At 63.4% G+C, this 19,574-nt stretch overlaps 2 protein-coding genes across 2 annotated transcripts in view; one reads left to right on the top strand and one right to left on the bottom strand.

Annotated features, from left to right (window-relative positions):
- Positions 1-202: 202 nt before the first annotated feature.
- CORO7 (coronin 7) overlaps positions 203-19,574 on the bottom strand; it is a 38,183-nt gene continuing 18,811 nt past the window's right edge. Inside the window, exons 10-28 of the mRNA XM_071571242.1 lie at positions 4,624-4,678; positions 4,088-4,145; positions 3,843-3,988; positions 3,311-3,406; positions 3,098-3,235; positions 2,843-2,975; positions 2,587-2,762; positions 2,405-2,513; positions 2,220-2,306; positions 1,991-2,133; positions 1,812-1,916; positions 1,606-1,691; positions 1,389-1,530; positions 1,194-1,283; positions 1,000-1,116; positions 781-916; positions 591-682; positions 417-503; positions 203-338 (exon numbers count right to left, since the gene is read on the bottom strand). Of these exons, the coding sequence (XP_071427343.1) occupies positions 333-338; positions 417-503; positions 591-682; positions 781-916; positions 1,000-1,116; positions 1,194-1,283; positions 1,389-1,530; positions 1,606-1,691; positions 1,812-1,916; positions 1,991-2,133; positions 2,220-2,306; positions 2,405-2,513; positions 2,587-2,762; positions 2,843-2,975; positions 3,098-3,235; positions 3,311-3,406; positions 3,843-3,988; positions 4,088-4,145; positions 4,624-4,678 (2,002 nt within the window). The 3' untranslated portion in view covers positions 203-332. The remainder of the gene's footprint in view (positions 339-416; positions 504-590; positions 683-780; positions 917-999; positions 1,117-1,193; positions 1,284-1,388; positions 1,531-1,605; positions 1,692-1,811; positions 1,917-1,990; positions 2,134-2,219; positions 2,307-2,404; positions 2,514-2,586; positions 2,763-2,842; positions 2,976-3,097; positions 3,236-3,310; positions 3,407-3,842; positions 3,989-4,087; positions 4,146-4,623; positions 4,679-19,574) is intronic.
- VASN (vasorin) lies at positions 8,215-15,554 on the top strand. Its single transcript, XM_071571243.1, is given in 3 exon segments — positions 8,215-8,303; positions 8,305-8,325; positions 12,898-15,554. Coding segments are annotated over 3 exon segments (2,133 nt in total). The 3' UTR covers positions 14,921-15,554.

Raw genomic sequence — 19,574 nt, 5'->3', positions numbered from 1 at the left:
TGCTGGTCCCCGTGTCCCCCCAGTCCCCGTGTCCCCCCAGTCCCCGTGTCCCCCCATGCCCTGTGTCCCCCGTTGTGCTGGTCCCCGTGTTCCCCCAGTCCCTGTGTCCCCCCTGGTGCCGGTTCCCGTGTCTCCCCCGGTCCCTGTGTCCCCCCTGCCCCGGTGTCCCCCTCGTGTTCCGGGATCACGCAGGATGCGGTGCTGGTGCAGCGGCTTTAATGTCGGGTCCTGCCCGCGGCGGCCCCTGCACCCCTCATCCTCTTCCTCCTCCTCCTCCCTCGGCTGTCCCTGCCGTGCAGCGTGTCCCGGCTGTCCTGGGGTGCGGGTCCAGCCTAGTCCTGCGGGACACGCCGTGTGGGTGCGGGGCCGGGAGTGACCCTGCGGGGGTCGCGTCCCCCTCCCGTCCCCGCACTCACCCACTCGTCCTCGTCCACCCCCTCGAAGGAGTCCTGGGGCAGCGGGTCATCTCGGTTGCCCAGCCGGGCCACCATGGCATTCAGGAGCTGCGGGGAGGTCGGGCAGAGCCGTGGGGTGTCGGGGGCATCACCCCCAAGCTCAGCGCAGGGTGGTCACCCCCCCGCAGCACCCACCTCCTCCTTCTTCTGCTCGTCAGACTTCTCCTCCAGGTACACGGACGCGGGGACGAACTTGCGAGCGGGAGCCTCTTTGGGCGCCTCGCTCACTGGGTGGGAGAGCGGCATCACCAGGGGCAGGAGGGCTCCCCCCGGGGCTGGCACCCCCTGGGGCCCTGCCCTGCCCTGCCCTGCCCCTCTCACTCACCTGGCACCATGTCGGGCGGGCACAGGCTGGCCCGGCGCTGCTGCCCGTCCTGCCCCGCCAGCCAGGCGCTGGCACCCAGGGCTGGCTCCCACCAGATGCGGGTCGGGGGGAAGAGATCGTCCTGGAAATACTCCTTCTGTGGGGGCAAGAGGCGTTGAGAGGGGGGTGCCCTGCCTGCTGTCCCCTCCCGAAAACCAGCCAGCCCCCCTTGCCACCTACCCTGACACGTGGCAAGTGGAAAGCCACGGGCTCCAGCGTGCTCTGCCCCAGGCGCAGCGCCCGGGCGAACTCCACCTCCCGCACCTCACACGCCGTTTTGGGCAGGAAGACGAAGCCCTGGTGGGGTGGGGGCGTGAGCGAGGTCTGGCAGCACAGGCAGGGGGTCGGGGCCAGGCAGCACAGCCCCTCTTTACCTTGTGGGGTTCGTTGGAGGTGAAGCTGTTGCACTCGAGGAAATAGGGAGGCTCGGGGGTCACCTCATAGAGGAAGACTCTGGTGTCACCCTGGGGATGGAGTGAGACAAGGTGCATGGAGGTGCGGAGGTGCATGGAGGGTCTCCCTGCACTTTTGAGGTGCTGAAGACAGGTTTTTGGAGGACAAGCCCTCACCTTGCCAGTGAGGAAGACAACACTGGTATCCTCATCATAGAAGGGCAGGAGGGTGGAAGGGGCCACGTCGAGGCCGAGGACGGACAAGGGTCCCTCAGGCAGAGCCTGTGCCCGGTACAGGAGGATCCTCCTCTCACTGCGGCTGTGGGGAGGTGACAGTGAGGGGGAGCATGGTGTCCCCTGGTGTCCCTGCCCTGGTGTGTGTCCTGCTCTTTACCTATCAAAGCCAGACACCAGGAGGTAGTCGCCACTGCAAACCCAAACCAGGCGTGCTCCACGTCCCCCCTCGGGACCTGCACCCTCCTGCGTGGGGAGAAGGTCACTCTGCCTGCTCAGAGAGACCTGGGGGTGCGGGCAGGTGCCCTCGGAGGGGCAATCCTGCACCCCCAGCTCTCCAGCCCATCCTCAGTGCTATGATTGTACCTGTTGAGGCTGAGGGCTGCACCGTGGCTCATAGAGCCGTATCCGTCCATCTTTGCTCACTGTCGCCAGCTTCTTCCCATCCGGGCTCCAAGCCATGCTGAAGATCTGGGTAGACAGATGTTGTGTTCCCAATGTCCCAAAGTCCCCCCTCAGGTGTCCCCAGATTTGTTATCCCTTACCTGATCCGTGTGTCCCTGCAGGCAGATGACTTCCTGCTTGGCGCTCAGGTCCCAGATCCGCACAGTCATGTCGTAGGAGGAGGACACCAGGAGATCGGATGCCATGGGATGGAAGCGGATGGAGTAAATCTTCTCCGTGTGGCCTGATTGAGCAGTGTGGTTGTCACCAGCTGTGGACACCACCAGGCTGGCTTGTCCCCGGTGTGGGGTGCTCAGTGTGTCCCCTCACCTCGGAGAATGGCTTCAGGCTCCTGCAGCGTCTCCTGCAGCCCTCCCTCAGGGATCCGCCACAGCCGGATCTTGGCGTCTTCACCAGCTGGCACCAAAAGGGATGGGCAGTGGTTAATGTGGTGATCAGCCTGCCCAGAGCCAGAGCACTACCCTGGCAGGCTCCAGCGGGGCTGGCACACGTACCAACAGCGAGGCGCCGTGGGTCAAAGGGGTCCCAGGAGAGGTCAGACACTGCCACGCTGTTCTGGATGGTGGGCATGGCTGCGTCCGGGAGACGGCCGGGCTTGGAAAGCTACGGGAGAGAGATGGGGGTCACCAGCATGGCACTCACAGCACCATGCCAGCCTCCAGCTGCTCTGGGGTACCTCCAGGACAGCGATCTGGCCCCCCGCGGAGATCAGGGGCAGGGCAACACGCTGGTGGTTGGCACAGAAGCCGTCGCTCTCGCCTGGCGTGGTGATGCTGAGCCCCCGCAGGTTGGTGAGGTGGAAGTCGCGGTGCAGCACCCGGCCCTGCGCGTGCCGGAAGCGGGAGCTTGGCCCTGGAGCAGGCGAGGGATGGGTGAGTGCCCCGAATCCCTGCTCAGTGGGGGACCCTGAGCTCACCCTGTCACCTGCTCACCCAAAATGCTCTGCAGGGACTTCTGGCTGGGGCTGCTGGCGAAGCCGCTGGAGGGGCCGGTGCTGGCTGAGAGTGAGGTGGTTGCGCTGCCTGGCGAGGCCAGCGAGGACGGCGAGGAGTAGCCACTGGCCTCCTACAGGAGAGAGAGCGGGTGGGCAGGGGGTGCTGGTACCCCAGCCTTTCCCTGTGGGATGCAGGCAGCAGGGACCCCACCCCCTCGGCATCGAAAGCACATTCCCAGCCCCCCATGCTCACGCTCCGGTCGGCGTCAGTGTGGCCGGTGTCGGTGTCGGTGTGGCCGGTGGTGGTGTCGGTGTGGCAGGTGGAGGCGATGACAGGGGAGGTGAAGGTCTCTGTGGATCTCCGTGCAGGGTGCAGGCTCACCCTCCCCACCTGCACCAGGCACAGTGGTGGGCATGGGGTAGTGGCAATGCCACCAGCAAGGGCACACCCCTGGGTGACACTGACCTGCTGGCTGTCCCCTGCCCACCAGGCTGGGGCATTGGTGGCTGGCAGGGTCCCAGTGCAGTCAGGGAACAGATCCTCATGGAAGTCTTGGACAGACTGTGGGAGAAGAGCCAGGGCCAGGTGGGTGTTTCCGAAGCCCCACAGCTTCCATCCTGCTGCAGCCAGGGTGCTCCTGGACACCCCCAGACACCTCCAGCAGCCAGACCACTACCCAGCACCCAAAGTTTCATCTGCTTTAAGCACCCAGAACCTACTGCACGACAGCACCCAGCAGGTGGCACCCAGCTATCAGCATCCACTCTCCAGCACCCCAGTCCTGCTCACAGCAACTGGCTTCCCAAATCCAGCACCCTGCAAACCCAGATTCCATGACCCACTGTCAGCTCATAGGTTTGACCTCTTGTTTCCTCCCCAGGCTGGGGATTGGTGTCCCACTGCACTTGGCTGCCTTTCATCACCCAGTGTTGGCAAGGTGTCACTGTGAGATGACACCAGGCTCCCATGACACAGTGCCACCAGCAGCACCCCTCACCTTGCGTGGCACCAGGTAGCTGACAGGAACGAGGGCGGTGTCAGTGAGCTGCAGGACACGGAGCACCTCGCAGGCCATGACATCCAGGGCCAGGCGTGGCACGGCCGCCAGGCCCCGCGTGCTGCCCTCTGTCCGGCACTGGCTCACTAGGTGGGGGGGGGGAAATGGACATGAAGTGGGCAGTGCAGGCAGGGGTGGGCCCCCTAGAGCTGCCAGGACCCCAGGGTGGGATGGGACCTGCTTACCCTGGGTGAGAGCTGGCTGTGTGGGGACCACTTCAAAGCAGTAGAGGAGGTTTTCTCCCTGGAAGAGAGGTAGAGTGGACAGGGAATAAGTGGGGCTGTAGGAAGCACCCCATTGCACCCACATGCACCCTCCTGTGCCCCCCTGCACCCACATGCACCCTCTTGTGCCCCCCTGCACCCACATGCACCCTCTTGTGCCCCCTGCACCCACATGCACCCTCTTGTGCCCCCCTGCACCCACATGCACCCTCCTGTGCCCCCCTGCACCCACATGCCACCTTGCTGCAATCCCTGAACCCCACTGCACTTTCCCCTGCACCCTTCTGTGCCCTCCTGTACCTGCTGCACCCACACACACCGTGCTGCAACTCCTGCACTCCTTTGCAGCCTTCTACACCCCATTGCAACCCCTGCTTGCTTCTCTACCCCACTGCACACACATCCACCCCTCTGCTCCCCACTGCACCCACATGCACCTCACTCCCCTCCCCTGCATCCTCCTGTACCCTGCTGCACCCTGCAGGGTGGGACCTCACCTTCCCTGCCAACACCAGCAGCCCTGTGTCGGTGTCATACAGCGGGATTGTCACCCTGCAAGGGAAGGGGGGTGCTGAGCTGGGGGCACCCCTCAGTGCAGCACCCTGATGGCAGTGCGGCATCTTCCTTGGCTGATGCACACCCAGACCCTGTGCTGGGGAAGTGCAGGGCATAATCAGGCCCTGCCAGCAGTGGGAGGGCAGCATTGGTGCTGGAGCATGCCTTTGGGGTGCTGGGCTGGTCCTCAGCTCGACTCTCACTGTCTCACACGTTGGCAGTGGGATGGCACTGCCAGCTGCTCCCAGCCCCAGGTGCTCAGTGCCTGCTGCCCAACCGTGGGGCATCCCACTCCCAGCCCTGCTCCCGGTGCCCGAACGTGGCACCTGCCTCACTCAGGGAAGCCACCGGCACCTGCAGGGAAGCCCCAGGGCCCGCCGGGCCGGCTTGGCCAGTTCGGGTGGGCGTGTGGCACACCCGGCACCTGTGGTGTTGGCATCCCCGGGAGTGCCCCATGGTTGGGTTGTGCCTGCTGGAGCGTGTCCCTGCTCCCTGTGCCAGCCCGCAGTCAGGGTCGCTCTGCCACTGGGGGCACCATGACTGGGGGTGATAGAGGGTCTGGTGGTCAGGACACGCTCCATGGCCACAGGGGACCACGGCTGGGGGGACACTTCGTGGCAGGAGGGCACCAGAGGGGTCTGTGACAGGGAATACTCAGTGGTCTGAGGGGACAGTGGTGGCAGGAGCACGGAGCCACCTCTGTGCCTTCCCTCGTCAGGGGTGGAGAAGGGAGAGCTGCAGAGGACAAAGGGACAATCTATTACTTTTGTTTGACATTTCTGTGGCTGTGCCAAGGGTGGGGAGGTGTTCCATGCCATCCCGTGCCATGAAGGATAGGCACTGTCCTGCCCCAGAACTGCTGGCACAACCCAAGCAAACGCTGATGGGATGCCCATGGCAGGCACCAGGGTCCCCTGCCCTGCTGTCACCACTGTCACCAGCACTGCCACCACCACAGGGGCACAGGGTTGGGACAAGGGCACCCTGGGTGCCTGGTTCTCCCAGCTCAGCCAGACAAATAGGGAGTGTTGTTCTGCAGCACTGGGCACAGCTCTGACACCACCAGGGCACGGGGGCAGCCCCGTGAGGGGCACCCACTGCCCCGCTGCCCCCCAGAAGACAGTGGTAGGGCTCGTGGATGCCAGGGGCATGGAGGGGCCAGGATCCCAGGGCACTGGAGCTCTGGTTACCCTGGCCACACTGGATATCAGGATCCCTGAGGATGCCAAGGATGCTCAGCCTCTGGTGTTACCAGTGGTGCCAGGAGTCCTGTGGGTGCTGCGGATATGAGGGAGATAACCACACCTGCACCTACCCCCTGTACCTGCATGTGTACACACCGGGCTGCTGGGGTCCCAGCGGGGCTCTGGAGGGTTTTGACAGTCTGGGAGCTCCCAGAGGTCCTGGGGATTCTTGTGACTGTAGGCCCAGGAGGTCTGTCGTAGTTTGGGATTATTATGTAAATTCTCTCCCCTGCCACTAACTGCCCATGCCAGCAGTTAACAAAAAGAAGTAGTTACTGCTGATCGCTCTGGAGGGTTTTGACAGTCTGGGAGCTCCCAGAGGTCCTGGGGATTCTTGTGACTGTAGGCCCAGGAGTGTTGTAGTTTGGGATTATTATGTAAATTCTCTCCCCTGCCACTAACTGCCCATGCCAGCAGTTAACAAAAAGAAGTAGTTACTGCTGATGGCTTAGGTGGGGGCAGGTTGTCTCTTTTGGTTTTGGGGACATTTTTCCATTCTTAGCTCGGCTGAACTCAGGAGCGGGGTGTGTGCTGCCCAGGAGGGAACCTGTTTGGTTTTTTTTTCCTCCTGCTCCTGTTGCTGGCTACTGCTGGGGCTTCTGGCTGAGCCGCTGCTTTTCTCCTCGCCACGGTGGTTCTCCTGGTTCCTGCATCTGGGGTCCCGGCCTCTGCTCTGCTCTCACCACCGCCTGCACCGTCACGGCCCGCCCCGGCGGCGGCAGCGACCCGGGAGAGGGAAGTTTGCAGCTGCTTTCCAGGACACGCGGCGGTTCCCCACTTTCAGCTTCCTTTTCTTCATTTGGGACAAGAGACACAGAGTTCATCTGGGAACTCACCCTGCTGCCAGCCGGGCTGTGACACTGATACTGCCGTAAGTGTAACTCTTCTCCCGAAGGAAACTTGTTGTTGTGGGGGTTGTTGTTTTGTTTGTTTTTTATCTGTGATGTTGGGGAAGTGGTTTGCTCTGGTCTGTTTATAGTTATAGCTATACCTAGATATATATATATATATATTTATAGCAGTTAGGGACAGTTATCCTTCTTGTATTAAAATTCCTTCTCTTAAATTTGATAAAGAGTGGCGTGATTATTGTGGAGGAGGAGGTCCCCTCCCCCGCTTGTGGGTAAACATTTTGGTTTTTCCCCTCAAACCAAGACAAGGTCTCATATAGTCCCTGAGGATTCTGAGTGTTCCTGTGACTCTGGGGAGCCCTGGGGTCTCTGTGACTCTGGGAGCTCCTGGGATCCCAAGGTCCCTGTGACTCTGGAAGGTCCTGGGGGGTCCCTGAAGTTCTTGTCACTCTGGGGAGTCCTGTGATCCCAGAGGTCCCATGGAGTCCCCAGGCGTGCCTGTGACTGTGAATCCCAGATATCCTGGGTGTCATGGGGGTCCCTGTGATTCAATGTCCCGGGAGGTCCCAGTGACTCCGAGATCCCAAAGGTCTCAGAGGTAACAGGGACTCTGGGGTCCCAGAGGTCCTGGGGGTGTCAGGGATCGGCGTGACTCTGGGGTCCCAGAAGTCCTGAGGGTCCCAGGGGTCCCTGTGGCACTGGGGTCTTAGAAGTCCCAGAGGTCCCTGTGCCTCGGGGGTCTCAAAGGTCCCGGGGATCGGTGTGACTCCAGGGTCCTAGAGGTCCTGAGGGTCCCAGGGGTTCCCTGTGGCTCCGGGATCTCAGAGATCCCAGAGGTCCCGGGGGGTCTCAGAGATCCCAGAGCGTTCTGGGGTGTCCCGGTGGTCCCAGAGGGTCCCGGGGGGTCCCAGCAGTCCCGGGAGATCCCAGAGGGTCCTAGGGGGCCCCAACAGTCCCAGGGGGTCCCAGAGATCCCAGAGAGTCCCGGTGGTTCCAGAGGGTCCCGGTAGTTCCAGCGGTACCGGTGGTGGTCCCGGGGGTCCCAGAGGTCCCTGGGAGTGCCGGGGGATCCCGGTGGTCCCAGCGGTCCCGGGGGGTCCCAGAGGGTCCAACGGCGGCCCGATGGTCCCAGCGGTCCCGGGGGATCCCAGAGGGTCCTGGGGGGTCCCAGAGATCCCAGAGGGTCCTGTGGAGACCCGGGGGGTCCCAGAGATCCCAGAGGGTCCCGGTGGTCCCCGGGGTCCCAGAGGGTCCTGTGGGGGCCCGGAGGGTCCCAGAGATCCCAGAGGGTCCCGGGATGTCCCCGCCGTCCCGCCCCGTCGGGCCCCACGTGCGCGGGGGGCGGAGCCTCCGTGGCCGCCGTGCCCCACCCCTCCCCCGCCGTGCCCCCAGCCAATGGGCGGCCGGCGGGAGGGCAGGCCCCGCCCCCGCGGTTTAAATGCCGCCCCCCGCGCCCGGCGCCGCCAGAGAGGGGAGTGTCTGCCCAGCCGCCGCTCCGCTCCCGCCATGGACTGACCGCCCGCCCCGACGGCCCGCACCGCCCGCCACGGTGAGTCCCGCGGCCGCGGTACCGCCCAACTCTCCACACAGGCACCGGAGCTCGTGGGGCGGCGGCCCACGGGCGGTAGGCGGCTCTGCCGGGCACCCGGGGGCTCAGGGGGCGGCGGGACCCGGGGTGCCCTGGTGGGCCTTGGCCGGGCCGTGGGGCAGTCGGAGGGGGCCGGGCACCCACGGTGACAGGGTGTCACCCGGGCCTCGGCCGATGGTAGGACACCCAGGGTCAGCGCCTCCTCCGGGCCTCGGATGGGGGTCGGTGTGCTGTGCTCCCTGCGAGGCCTCCTGAGCCAGGGGCACCCGGCTGGCCCCCGGCGGGGCTGGTGGCAGGACCTCGGCTGAGCTGAGGGGATGGCACTGTGCTGGGCTGGGACGAGGGTGCTGTCAGGGCCCCTGATCCCCTGTCCCTGCCCGTGCCTAACCTGCCATGGGATGTGCTGAGATCTGGCTCAGGGATTTTGGCCTGGCGCTGAGGGCAAAGGGTGAGATGTGTCTGGGGCCAGTGTGGAGCACATCTTCATCCAGCATGGCTGGGTGGCAGTGACCCATCCTGCCAGCAGAAGAGGTCCAGGACCCACATGGGACTGGCGTCCTGGGCCCATCCCATGCTCATGCTGTCCTGGCAGACGTGGCAGCAGGGCTCTTCCACTGGGGTCAGGCAGAGTGGGAGCTGCTGACAGCCGTGTCCACCACCACCCTCCTCGGCAGAGGGCTCAGCTGGGGTAGGGTTTGGCTGGCCTTGTCCTGCCTGTCCTCAGGGGCTGCTGTCCTGGGCCACTGACCCGCTGTGGGGCCGAGTGGGTCCCCAGGCGGTGCCGGCAAGGGTTTCCCTCTGGCTGGCGCAGGGGGACGGGTGCCAGCAGGGCCACCAGCCAGCCTGGCTGCCCGGGATACCCCACCACTCCTGCCGCCAGCTCCCTGCGTGCCTCGTTGGCACTTGGCATGCAATTGGATGGTGCTGGCCCCTGTCACCTTCTTTGGGTGTCACTTTGGGCCACTACGGGGTAAATGTTCCTTTCCACACCTGGCTCCCTCCCAGGCTGGCAGTTGCTGCAGGAGCCAATGTATCCCAGCAGAGATGCTCCACTTTCAAGACTCCTCTTCCCAACCAAACCCTACCCAGTCATGTCACTTCATATACCCACTCTTGCCAACATGTCCTGGCCGACAGGTCCTGCTGGGACCGGGGTGGCCAGGCTGCCCTGACCCAGCCGTGTCGCTGCCCACACGGCGCGGGCAGTGCCGCTGTCAGGGATGACACTAATTACTGTTTTCCCCCGCGCCACGCCAAGGCCAGCCGGCCTCGCCGGGTGGCCCTGACGCAAGCGCTGCCTGCCTGGCTGGCTCTGCCGGCACGGCACGGCACAAGGAAGCGCTCGGGGACAGCCGCGGCCACCCCAGTCACCCCAGAGGAATCTGCCCGTGCCGCCCGGGCCACGCGTGGCACCATTGCCGGCCTCCTCCCACCCTCCGCCGGCGTTCCAGCTCCTCCCGAGGCGCTTTGGCTGCTGGTGAAGTGGCTCTGCTGGTTTTTCTCCTTGCCAGCACCTGAGATGGGGAGCGCGGCCGGGTCAAAGGGGCAGGAGCGGGACGGAGGGGCTGCCGAGCGCTCCCGGGAATGCAATAACCAGGCCTGCATTCCTGCGGGGCTGCTGTGGAAACTTTAATTAAATAGGGAGGGGAGCGGGAGGAGGTGGGAGCTGAGGCGTCGCAGGGTGGGTTGAAGGGGAAGAGGTTTAAGGGCTTGGTCCTGCATCCCCCCCAGCTGGCTCTTGGGAGGGGGCACATGCTGACATCAGCTTGTTTTGGGGGGTGTAAGGGAGGGGAGCAGCTCTGCATCCTGCCTGGCAAAGGCACCATGTCCCTCCCTGCAGTGACAGAGACAGAGTTTAGGGCCCAGCTTTGAGCAAGGCCTGTGTCCTTCCTGCTCTGGTCCCACCAGCCAAGGTGACAGCCCACCGGCCAGGCAACAACGGTGGCTTTGTTCGGCCTTGGGCCCCACTTGCCGGTGTGGGAAGGGACATCCCGGCTCTGCCTGGTTCCCTGATGTCCCCAAGCAGCAGGGACGGGCAGGAACCCCCAGCAGGGCTCCTCCAGCCTGTGCTGCACAGGTGTCACCCTGCAGCATGGGGAGAGCATCATCCTTGTTGTTAAAACACGTGGCAGATGCAAAGTGGGGCAGGAGTGGGATTGCCCAGCCTGGGGGGCTGCAGACCGGGAAGGGGAACACGGCACTCCCACCCCAGCAGGCTGGCAGGGAAAGGCTGAGCTGGGACTGGGGGAATCTGAGCCCAGATCCTCCCCGCAGCCGGAAAATATGAATAATTCGGCAAATATCTGCGGTGCAGGCGCGGGAGAGCCCAGCCAAGGCAGCAGCAGGCCGAGGGCAGGGCGGCCCCAACACCTCCAGCAGAACCGGGGCCCCTCTCCCTGCTTGGGGACCCTGCCAGGACCTGGGGAGGCTGTTTCCCTGCCCCTCATTTCTGAGGGGTGCCCTGGGCGGGGTTAACCCCCGGCTGCCTTGAAACAGCGTTGTGCCGTGGAGGCGGCGTGCGGGGAGGATGCCGGCGTGTGCGGCGGAGCAGGCGATGCCGAGAGGGCGGTGGCACAGAGCGGCCGTGCCAGCCTGCCCGGCGCTCGTGGCAAGGCACGGATGTGTGGCCGTGGCCGGGCTGGCCGAACCTGCCCGGAGCTGGGAGCCTGGCAGGCGGGGAGGAAATGCCAGCATAATTAAAGGGACGAGAGACTTGGAGTCAGCAGCTGGTTGCAGCACGGGACACGTCAGTGAAACCCGACCCTGGCATTGCAAAACCAGCTCCGGCTTCGGCCTCGCCAGCATCCTGCAGGCCTGGCCCCACTCCGGTGCTGCCCACCCAGGCAGCGTGGCACAGTGGTGGCACTGCTGGCATGCCAGCACCCCATGCCATGGGCTGTCTTGCCAGCCAGCATGCTCCAGCTGCTGGAGCCACCTCGAGGGGTGCCAGGTCTGCCCCCAGCCTCAAAAAGCACTTCACAAGGTCTCCATGATGTGGTTTTGTCTCTACTCAGTCCTTGTCGTCCTTGTGTTGGACACTGGCAAGCCTGGCCATGATGTGGAGGTGTGGGGGGACACAGGAGCAAGCAAGGGGACTGAGCTGGGGGTGCCAGGAAGGGGATGCTGTGATGGTGACCCCCTGGGTGTCAGTGACCCCCGGGATGCAGCACAGCTCCTCCCCAGCATTAGGGACTGACGGCACAGGTCATATCAGGGCAGCACCGGTCAAGCCAAGTGACTCAGGCAGTTGTGGTGACCCTGCCCAGCCGTGGGCGCACCCCACCCTCGGGTGCACCCCACCCTGGGGGGAGCCTGCTCGGGAAGAGGTGAGGACAGAGCCAGCCACCGTGTTAACCCTGACTGACACCCTGGCAGGGAGACAGGGGGACACAGCACAGGTCCAGACCCTCCTGGCGCAGGATCTGGTGTCCCTGCAGTGCCGACGGGGCTGGGGCGGGCGGCACGTGCTGCTGTGTGACCCAGCAGCCCCCCACACATGGCAGGGGCCCCTTCTGAGCTGCAGGGGGTCGTCTGCCTGGAGTGCTGACAGCTCTGAGCAGGGAGGAGGTGGGGCAGTGCTGGAGAAAGGTTCACCTCTTCCCTGCTTGGGGACCTCCCTCTGGCACCTCCCTGTACCCTTGAGATGGGGTGGCAGAAGGCAGTGGGTCCCTGGCACAGCCTGGTATCATTAAAAGTGTTGAAAGGGTCTGAGAGAGGAACCAGCTCTGTGTGGTACAGCCAGCAGCTGCAACATCAGCCAGGCTGGGGCAGGGGTGGTTACAGCCTTGCTCATCCCAGAGCACCTTCCCCTCCATCCCTGCTGTCCCCAATCCCCAAGGGAAAAAGACACAGCCCATGGTGCTGTGCTGAGTCCCTGGAGTGCAGCAGGCAGGGGAACAGCAAGGTGACCCCTGGGGCTGGGGGCTTGCTGGGGGTGAGTATGAGCCCCTGGACTGTGAAAGGACACAAACGGCTCCTCCAGCCCCACAGCCTGTGCCCACAGCCTGGGCCACCCCTGGGAATCCTTGTCCCCAGGAGAGATTGCTGCCACTGGTGATCTGCACAGGAGCAGCCCCTGTGGGTGCAGCTGCTGGGATGGCACAAGCAAAGGGTTAAGCGAAGCTCAGTGCAGGAAAGGAGGGAAGGACAGCCAGGCTCCCACCCCTTGCCGGTGCTCGGATTCTCCATATCCCCCGTGTTTGATTTGCACCCTGCCGAGCAGTGGAGGAGGTTGAGGCCCTTGTGCTTACTGGGGGTGGGGGTCTTGGTGTGCCACTGGAGACAGCCCCAGTACCAGTGGAATGTGTCTTGCAGTAGAGCCTGGTGTGCACAAAGGTACCACAACCCGAAATCCTGGAGGTCTGGGGAGGAGGAGAACATGGAACCAGGGTGGGCAGCCCATGTGCTGCTTCACGCTCCCCAGCTCTGTTCTAGGAGGCAGGGTGGGGTTCAGAGGTGCCCACAGCCCTGCCAGCCCTGGGTATCCCTCAGCAGGGCCTGGCCCCTAACCCTGGCCGTGTTTCTTTCTGCCAGAGCTGACACCATGAACCAGCTGATCCTTTGCACGCTGCTCCTCTTGGCCCGTGGGGAGCTGGCCAGGGCGTGTCCCGCAGGATGCCAGTGCCAAGACCCCAAGACCATCCTGTGCGCGGCCAGGCGGAGCCAGACGGTGCCCCGAGGGCTGCCCCCCAACACCCTCTCCCTCTACGTCTTCGAGAACGGCATCACGACGCTGGGTGAGGACAGCTTTGCAGGCCTGCCTGCTCTCCAGCTCCTGGACCTCTCACAAAACAAGATCACCAGCATCCAGAGAAACATCTTCCAGCCCCTGACTGAGCTTGTCAACTTGGACCTGTCCTCTAACCAGCTGCAGGAGATCACCAATGAGACCTTCCATGGGCTGCGGCTGCTGGAGCGGCTCTACCTGCAGAGGAACAGGATCCAGCACATCCATCCTACTGCCTTCGACACGCTGGAGAATCTGCTGGAGCTGAAGCTACAGAACAACCAGCTCAGGGCTGTGCCCCCACTCGACCTGCCCAACCTCCTGCTATTGGACATCAGCTGGAACAAGATCCCCACCATTGCACCAGGGGCCTTCCATGCCGTCAACATTGAGTCCCTGAAGATCGCAGGGCTGGGTGTGACGAGCTTAGACGAGGAGCTTTTCCAGGTCCAGAACAACCTCCATGAGCTGGATGTCTCTGACAACCTGCTGGAGCGTGTGCCGGCGGTTCTGCGGCGGCTGGGCAGCCTCACCAGGCTCAGCCTGGCCGGCAATGCCCGCATCTCCCAGCTGCCAGCTGAGAACTTCCAGAGCCTTCACAACCTCCAGGAGCTGGACATCAGCAACCTCAACATCAACACCATCCCTCGGGATTTCTCCAGCTTCTTCCCAAGGCTGCGAGCTGTGACGGCTGCTGGCAACCCCTTCAACTGCATCTGCCAGATGAGCTGGCTGGTGCAGTGGGTGAACACCAGCGGTGTGGTGCTGCGGCGCCCCGAGGAGACGCGCTGCCACTTCCCCCCAAAAAACTCTGGCAAGCTCCTCCACCACCTGCAGTACTCTGACTTTGGCTGCCCCACCACCACCCCGACGCCCACCACCCCCCGCACCACCACGCTGCTGCCGACCGCACTGCTGCCCACCACCCACCATCCACCACCGCCCCCCAGCACCGCTGCGCCCACCCTGGGGGCCAGGGACCCCCAAGACAGCTCCACACCAGTGCCCTTCAGCGGCACCCTGGCCCCCACCAGCTCCCTGCCACCCATCTGCCCCCCTCGCACGTGCCTGAATGGTGGCACCTGCCACCTGGGGGCACAGAACCTCCTGGAGTGCCTGTGCCCTGCAGGCTTTGCTGGGGCTTACTGTGAGGTGGAGGTGAGGGGGACAACGCCAGCCCCGGGCACACCGGCCCCACCACCTGGCCGGCAGGTCAGCATCACACAGGTGGGCAGCACCTCCCTCAAGGTGGACCTGCACAGCTACGTCCAGTCCAAGGCGCAGCTGAAGGGCATCCGCCTGAGCTACCGGAACCTGTCGGGGCCGGACAAGCGGCCAGTGATGCTGCGCTTGCCGGCTTCGCTCTCCGAGTACACCGTGCGGGCGCTGAAACCCAACTGCACCTACCGCGTCTGCATCGGGGCCCTGGGAGAGGTCCCCAAGGAGGAGCACTGTGCTGAAGCACAGACCTTGCCCCTCAGCCTGCAGCAGCATTCCCCTGTCACCCAGGGCCAGGACCCCAACCTCGCCCTGATCCTTGTCCCTGTGGTGGCCACCGCACTACTGCTGGTGGTGGTGGTCACTGCCACCATGTACTACTGCCGGCACCACCGGGCCAAGGCGCATGCCGGCAGCACTGGGGTGGATGCCAGCCCGCTGGAGCTGGAAGGTGTGAAAGCCTGCTTGGAAAATGGGGATTTGAGCAGCCATGGCTGCAAGGTGCCAGAGGCGGCGATGCTCTCCGGCAGCTCTGAGTGCGAGGTGCCGCTCATGCAGTCACACTACCCCAGCAACAACAACACCCCGGGGCTCAAACCCTCCTACTTCTGAGCCCTGGACACAGGAGGGCTGAGCTCCAGCTGCAGCACCTGGCCATGTCCCTCTGGGATACAGATTGCCAAGGAGCTGACTGAATTGAGGCAGAAAAAGCCGAAACCTACAACGTGCAATTTCCGAGAGGCTGCCACGCTTCGGGAGGAGACACAAATTTTACCACTCGGTGCCTTGATTTCTGTGACTCCACGTAGAACGTGGGTAGCAGAAGGGAGAGGTGGTTTCAATTTGGGGGCTTGGGGGGGGGGCTTTATTTTAGCTACTGCTAAAGAGAAAGCTGCCTCTTACAGTGAAGGTGACTCGGCTGAGGGATGCCCATGTGCTGGTAACAAGGGTCCTTTGGCAGAGCACAGCCCGTGACTCTCGACTCCCTGGAAGTTGATGTGAGCAATACGGCCCTGCCGAGGTGCTGGGACCCTCGGGATCCCCGGGGCCAAAGGAAGTGCCAAGAAGGCAAACCGGGAATTGAAGCTTTAAGAACTCAGAGAGAATATTTATACACTGTTATTTCCCATTTCTTCTGGGAAAACTCGATTTTTTTAGTACAGGTTTGTGTACATCCCTTTTTTAAGACAGACTAGAAGGGTGTCTTTTTGTAAAAAAATCTCCAAAACAATTAAAATGACAACAACAAAAAGCTCTGTGCAGCCCTGAGCATCCTGGCAGGGGTGTGGGCAGGGGTGTGGGCATTGCGGTGTGTCCCCTACAGAGGAGTGGGAAGGTCAGCTGCGTCCTCCCGTTGTTGTTGGCAAGCTCTGGGATGAGTCACGGTGATGGAGGGGGGAGTTTTTGCTACTCTGGGCATTTTTAACCCCAGGGCACTGTACCCCACTACAGGTCCTGAGGAGGTGTTCCCAAAACAGAGGCCATGGGGTTCAAATCGGCCCCTGCCCTGTGCATCATCCAGCCTTACTTCATCCCTTCCCGCCTGCCAGATGGCTCTGGGGCCAGCTGCGGGACAAACAGCCCAGCCCAACCTCCTGACGTCAGCCCCGCCTGCACCGGGACCCCCAGAGCACCCATGACAAGTGTCAGCCTGCAGTGCCCCCCAGCTCGGGGGCTGCCACCAGAGCCCCCACTGCCCAGCCCCGGGAAGCGCTGGGTTCATGCGCTGGCCCCGATGGGGAGGGCTGGGAGCCGGCGCTCGGCAGGTTCCTGCTGCCAAGTGGTTTCTGCTCCAACCCTCTGGTTTTAATCGTTTTCCAATCCTTTATCTTTCGGGCTGGAATTTTCCAGGTTGGGGCCCTGCCCGCCGAGGTATGTTTGATTTGGAGAGAACGAGCACAGCGCTGAATGTGAGGGTCACAGCCGTGCTGCGCCGCACTGGCCGCTCCGCCGCAGGACACGGCCCTGACCCCGCCGGCCCCCCGGTCCCACTCACCCCGGGCAGGGAGGGGTTCTGGATGTAATTAGGGGAGCAGGGTGGCGGCAGGGGACGTCTGGACCAGCCCCCCGGCTCCCAGGTGGGCTTCCGGCAGGGCTGGCTCCCATTAGGGCCGGCGCAGCGGCAGGAGGGGCCCCTCGCCGGCGCGGGCGGCTCCCTGCGATGGCCACGCTCGCCCGCTCAAAGGGCCCATTGTGGTCCTCTCCCCACAGATTTTTCAAATTAACATCCCAAATTCCTCCCAAAATTGCTGCTGTGTAAATATTTTCACTGCGAGCTTTGTATATTTTCCAGCCTCACGAGGAGGAGAGAAGAAAAGTCCCTGGCGGAGCCACGGCCTCACGCCAAGTGCCCCCGGCCGGCTGCCACCACAGCCCCCCAAGCCCAGCCCAGCCCTGGCATGTCCCCACACCAGCACCGTCTGCAGGGACCTCACAGGGGCCCCCCAGCCCCTCACTTCCACCCTCCTTTGCCTTCTTGATGTGCCCTTCCCCTAACAAAGCTAATTTCCCCACTTGCAATTAGGTGGAGGTTTACAGGGGGCCTCCCACATGCCAAGTGGGTACTGGGGACCCTCATGACCCCTCAGCAAGTCCCATCATTCCAGGAAGGTTTCCAGCAGCTCCAAAGTGACGGGATCTATGGTGGAGATGCCAGCACAGCAGGAGGGAGGTGGGGGCTCAGCTTTGGCCGGTGCAGCACCATGGGGATGCCCCAAGCCAAGGGGTTTAGGGTGCCAGCTGGGGGGTTGGAGCAGCACAAAGGGGGCAGCAGGGCTTGGCCTTGGCACAGAGGTGATGGGGACACTGTGGCAGGGCTTGGCCCCACCCAACTTCCATGTCTGCACCCGGGCGGCCCTGCAGCAGAGCAGCAGTGCCCAAAATGGGACTGTCCAGCCCCTGTGGCTTCCTGAATCCCAGCACAAAATTCCCCCTGGCCACTGCCAGCCCCATCGTGCGCCAAGAGCAGCTCCGAGCGGCACATTGTGCGGCGCTGCTAATTCCTCCGAGCTGAATCAGCGCTGGGAAGGATTGCAAAACCCCCTAAAATGAGCAAAAAAAAATTCCCTCTTGCTAAGCAATCCAGCAGGGCTGGTAAGTGAGAACCCTGGCCAGAGCCACCGGCAGGATGGGGGGCTCGGCGGGGAGCCACGATGATGGGAGGAGCCTCCAGCCTCACTGGGGCAAATCCTGCCTGCACCCCAGCCTGGAGAGCTCAGGTCTCCAAAAAAACACACCCCTGGCCCCATGGAAACCAAATCCAGGTCCCCTTGGTCCCCCAGGTCCCATGGCCAGAGCAGAGGCCTGAGGGGCCATGCTGCCTCAGTGCCAGGGGTCCCCATGCCCACTCCTCAGAGTGAGGACAGGCGTGTGCCCATCCCACAGCCCTCAGTGCTGCCAGGAAGAGCTTTGGGGAGGCAAAAGTCCTGCTGGCTTCCTGGAAAGCTGGGGAGGCCAGGGAGCACTGGCTGGCCACAGGGGCCGTGGCCCATCTGGGAGTGATTTTGGTGCCGCCATCCCCTCCCAGCTCCCATCCACAGCACTGGGCTATTTTTACTCAGTAGAATTACAGGGCAGGTGATGATGGGGTGGGTGGCTGCCCCTGCCTTAAGCCCTTTGTGTATCTGCCCAGGAGCCCCACAGGGACAGGTCCCACTGGGGTTCCACCTGGTGGGATGGGCTGGCCTCTCCCCCTCCTCATATGTGAGGTTGACAGCCAAGCAGGGGCAGGAATATCCCCTTCCCCATGGATGGCAAGTAGCAGCCAGCCCAGGCACCTGTGGAATCTGCCCGGGGACTGGGTCAGGGGTGGGGACCTGTCCTGTCTGCTGGTGTGGGTGTTGTCAGAGACCCTCAAAGCACCCACCACAACCGAAAAGGGAGCAGGACTGGCCATTGAGGTCCCACTATGGCTGGTGCCTGGAAAGAGGTGACAGGGGTGACATGCCTTGGTGGGGCCATGTGCCCTGGTACACACAAGAGCTGGAGCTGAGAGATGCTGGGGCTGCAAGCCCAGCCCTCAGGACCTGGCTCAGCCACAGGCTTTGGCTGGGGCAGGGGCAGTGGGTGGGCTCTGGGGGCTGAGCACCCCTGGGCAGCATCCCCACAGAACTGCCTCGGCCCTTCCATGTCCTGCTTCAGCTTTGGGTGGGACAAAAAGACCCCAAATCTCTGCAAACATCCTGCTGTGCCACAGCACCCTGCTGTGGGCAGGTCCTGACTCCAGCACTTCCCAGCTCTGTTGGACTTTGCACCGTGAAGAGCAGTGGGGGTATGGCTGTGCCCATCCCTCTCCAGCGCTGTTCTACCCCGTGGGGATATGCCCAGTGTCAGTGCACACCACTTGGCTCCCTGGCACCTCTGCTGACCCGGGTATTTCATCTCTATTGATCCATCCACAGCCCTGAGCCGGCTGCAGCACCTCCAGCCTCCATGGGGATATTTTCGGGACACCAAACGATGCAGTGACACAAGGGAGCCGCTGTTCTGCCGCCACCAGCGTGGTGACAGCACTGTCACCCGGGGCAGTGCTGCGCCGGCTGCCGGGCGCACGGCACAGGGGTCTGGTCGGTGACCCCGAGTCGGAGCCGGTAACCCAACCCCGCCGGTGCTGGTTACAATTTAGGGCAACAATAACCTATTGAGGCCCCTTCCTGGCTCCTGCCCTGCTGCTCCTTGATCTAATTAAAGGGGGCCGGTGGGGAGACAAAACCCGAGCCGAAGGAACGGCAGGTACTCGGAGGCGGCAGACTGAGGACCACGGCGCGGAGAGGGGCCAGCCCACCCACACCTTCCGCCTCCTGCTTTCTCTGAGGTCTAGGCATTGGCCCTGGCACAGTCGGGGTGCTTTGAAAATGAGCTTTGTGTGGTCAGAAACAGCTGCTCAGGATTTGGGGTGGGGGACCCTCCAAAAAAGACACATGCTGATGTGGGGGTGCGTGGGGTCGGTTTCCCCCACTCTCTGCCCTCTTCCCCCATGGATGCTGGGCAGGGTGGAGTCACCCTGTAGGCTGTGGGCATTGGGGTGAGCGTGCTAGGGTCACCCCCACCCAGGGGTACGCCGTGGCCCTGCTTTGGGGTGCCACAGGGACATGTGGTGCCGGCTCGGCGGGCGCGGTGGGGACGCGGTGGGGATGCGGTGGGATGCGGGCTCCCCTTCCTGCCGGCCTGGCGTCAGTAATGAATGGTATGAGCTTCCTGCCCGCCCACTGATTGCTTCCTCAAAGAGCCTCAACGAGCTGCTGCTGCTGCACCCAGCTCCCCAAGC

The sequence above is a fragment of the Pithys albifrons genome, chromosome 16, assembly GCF_047495875.1.
Source record: "Pithys albifrons albifrons isolate INPA30051 chromosome 16, PitAlb_v1, whole genome shotgun sequence".
In the NCBI taxonomy this organism is placed as follows: Eukaryota; Metazoa; Chordata; class Aves; order Passeriformes; family Thamnophilidae; genus Pithys; species Pithys albifrons.
Note: the sequence above shows the minus strand (reverse complement) of the source record. Positions and strands in the feature narration are given on the sequence as shown.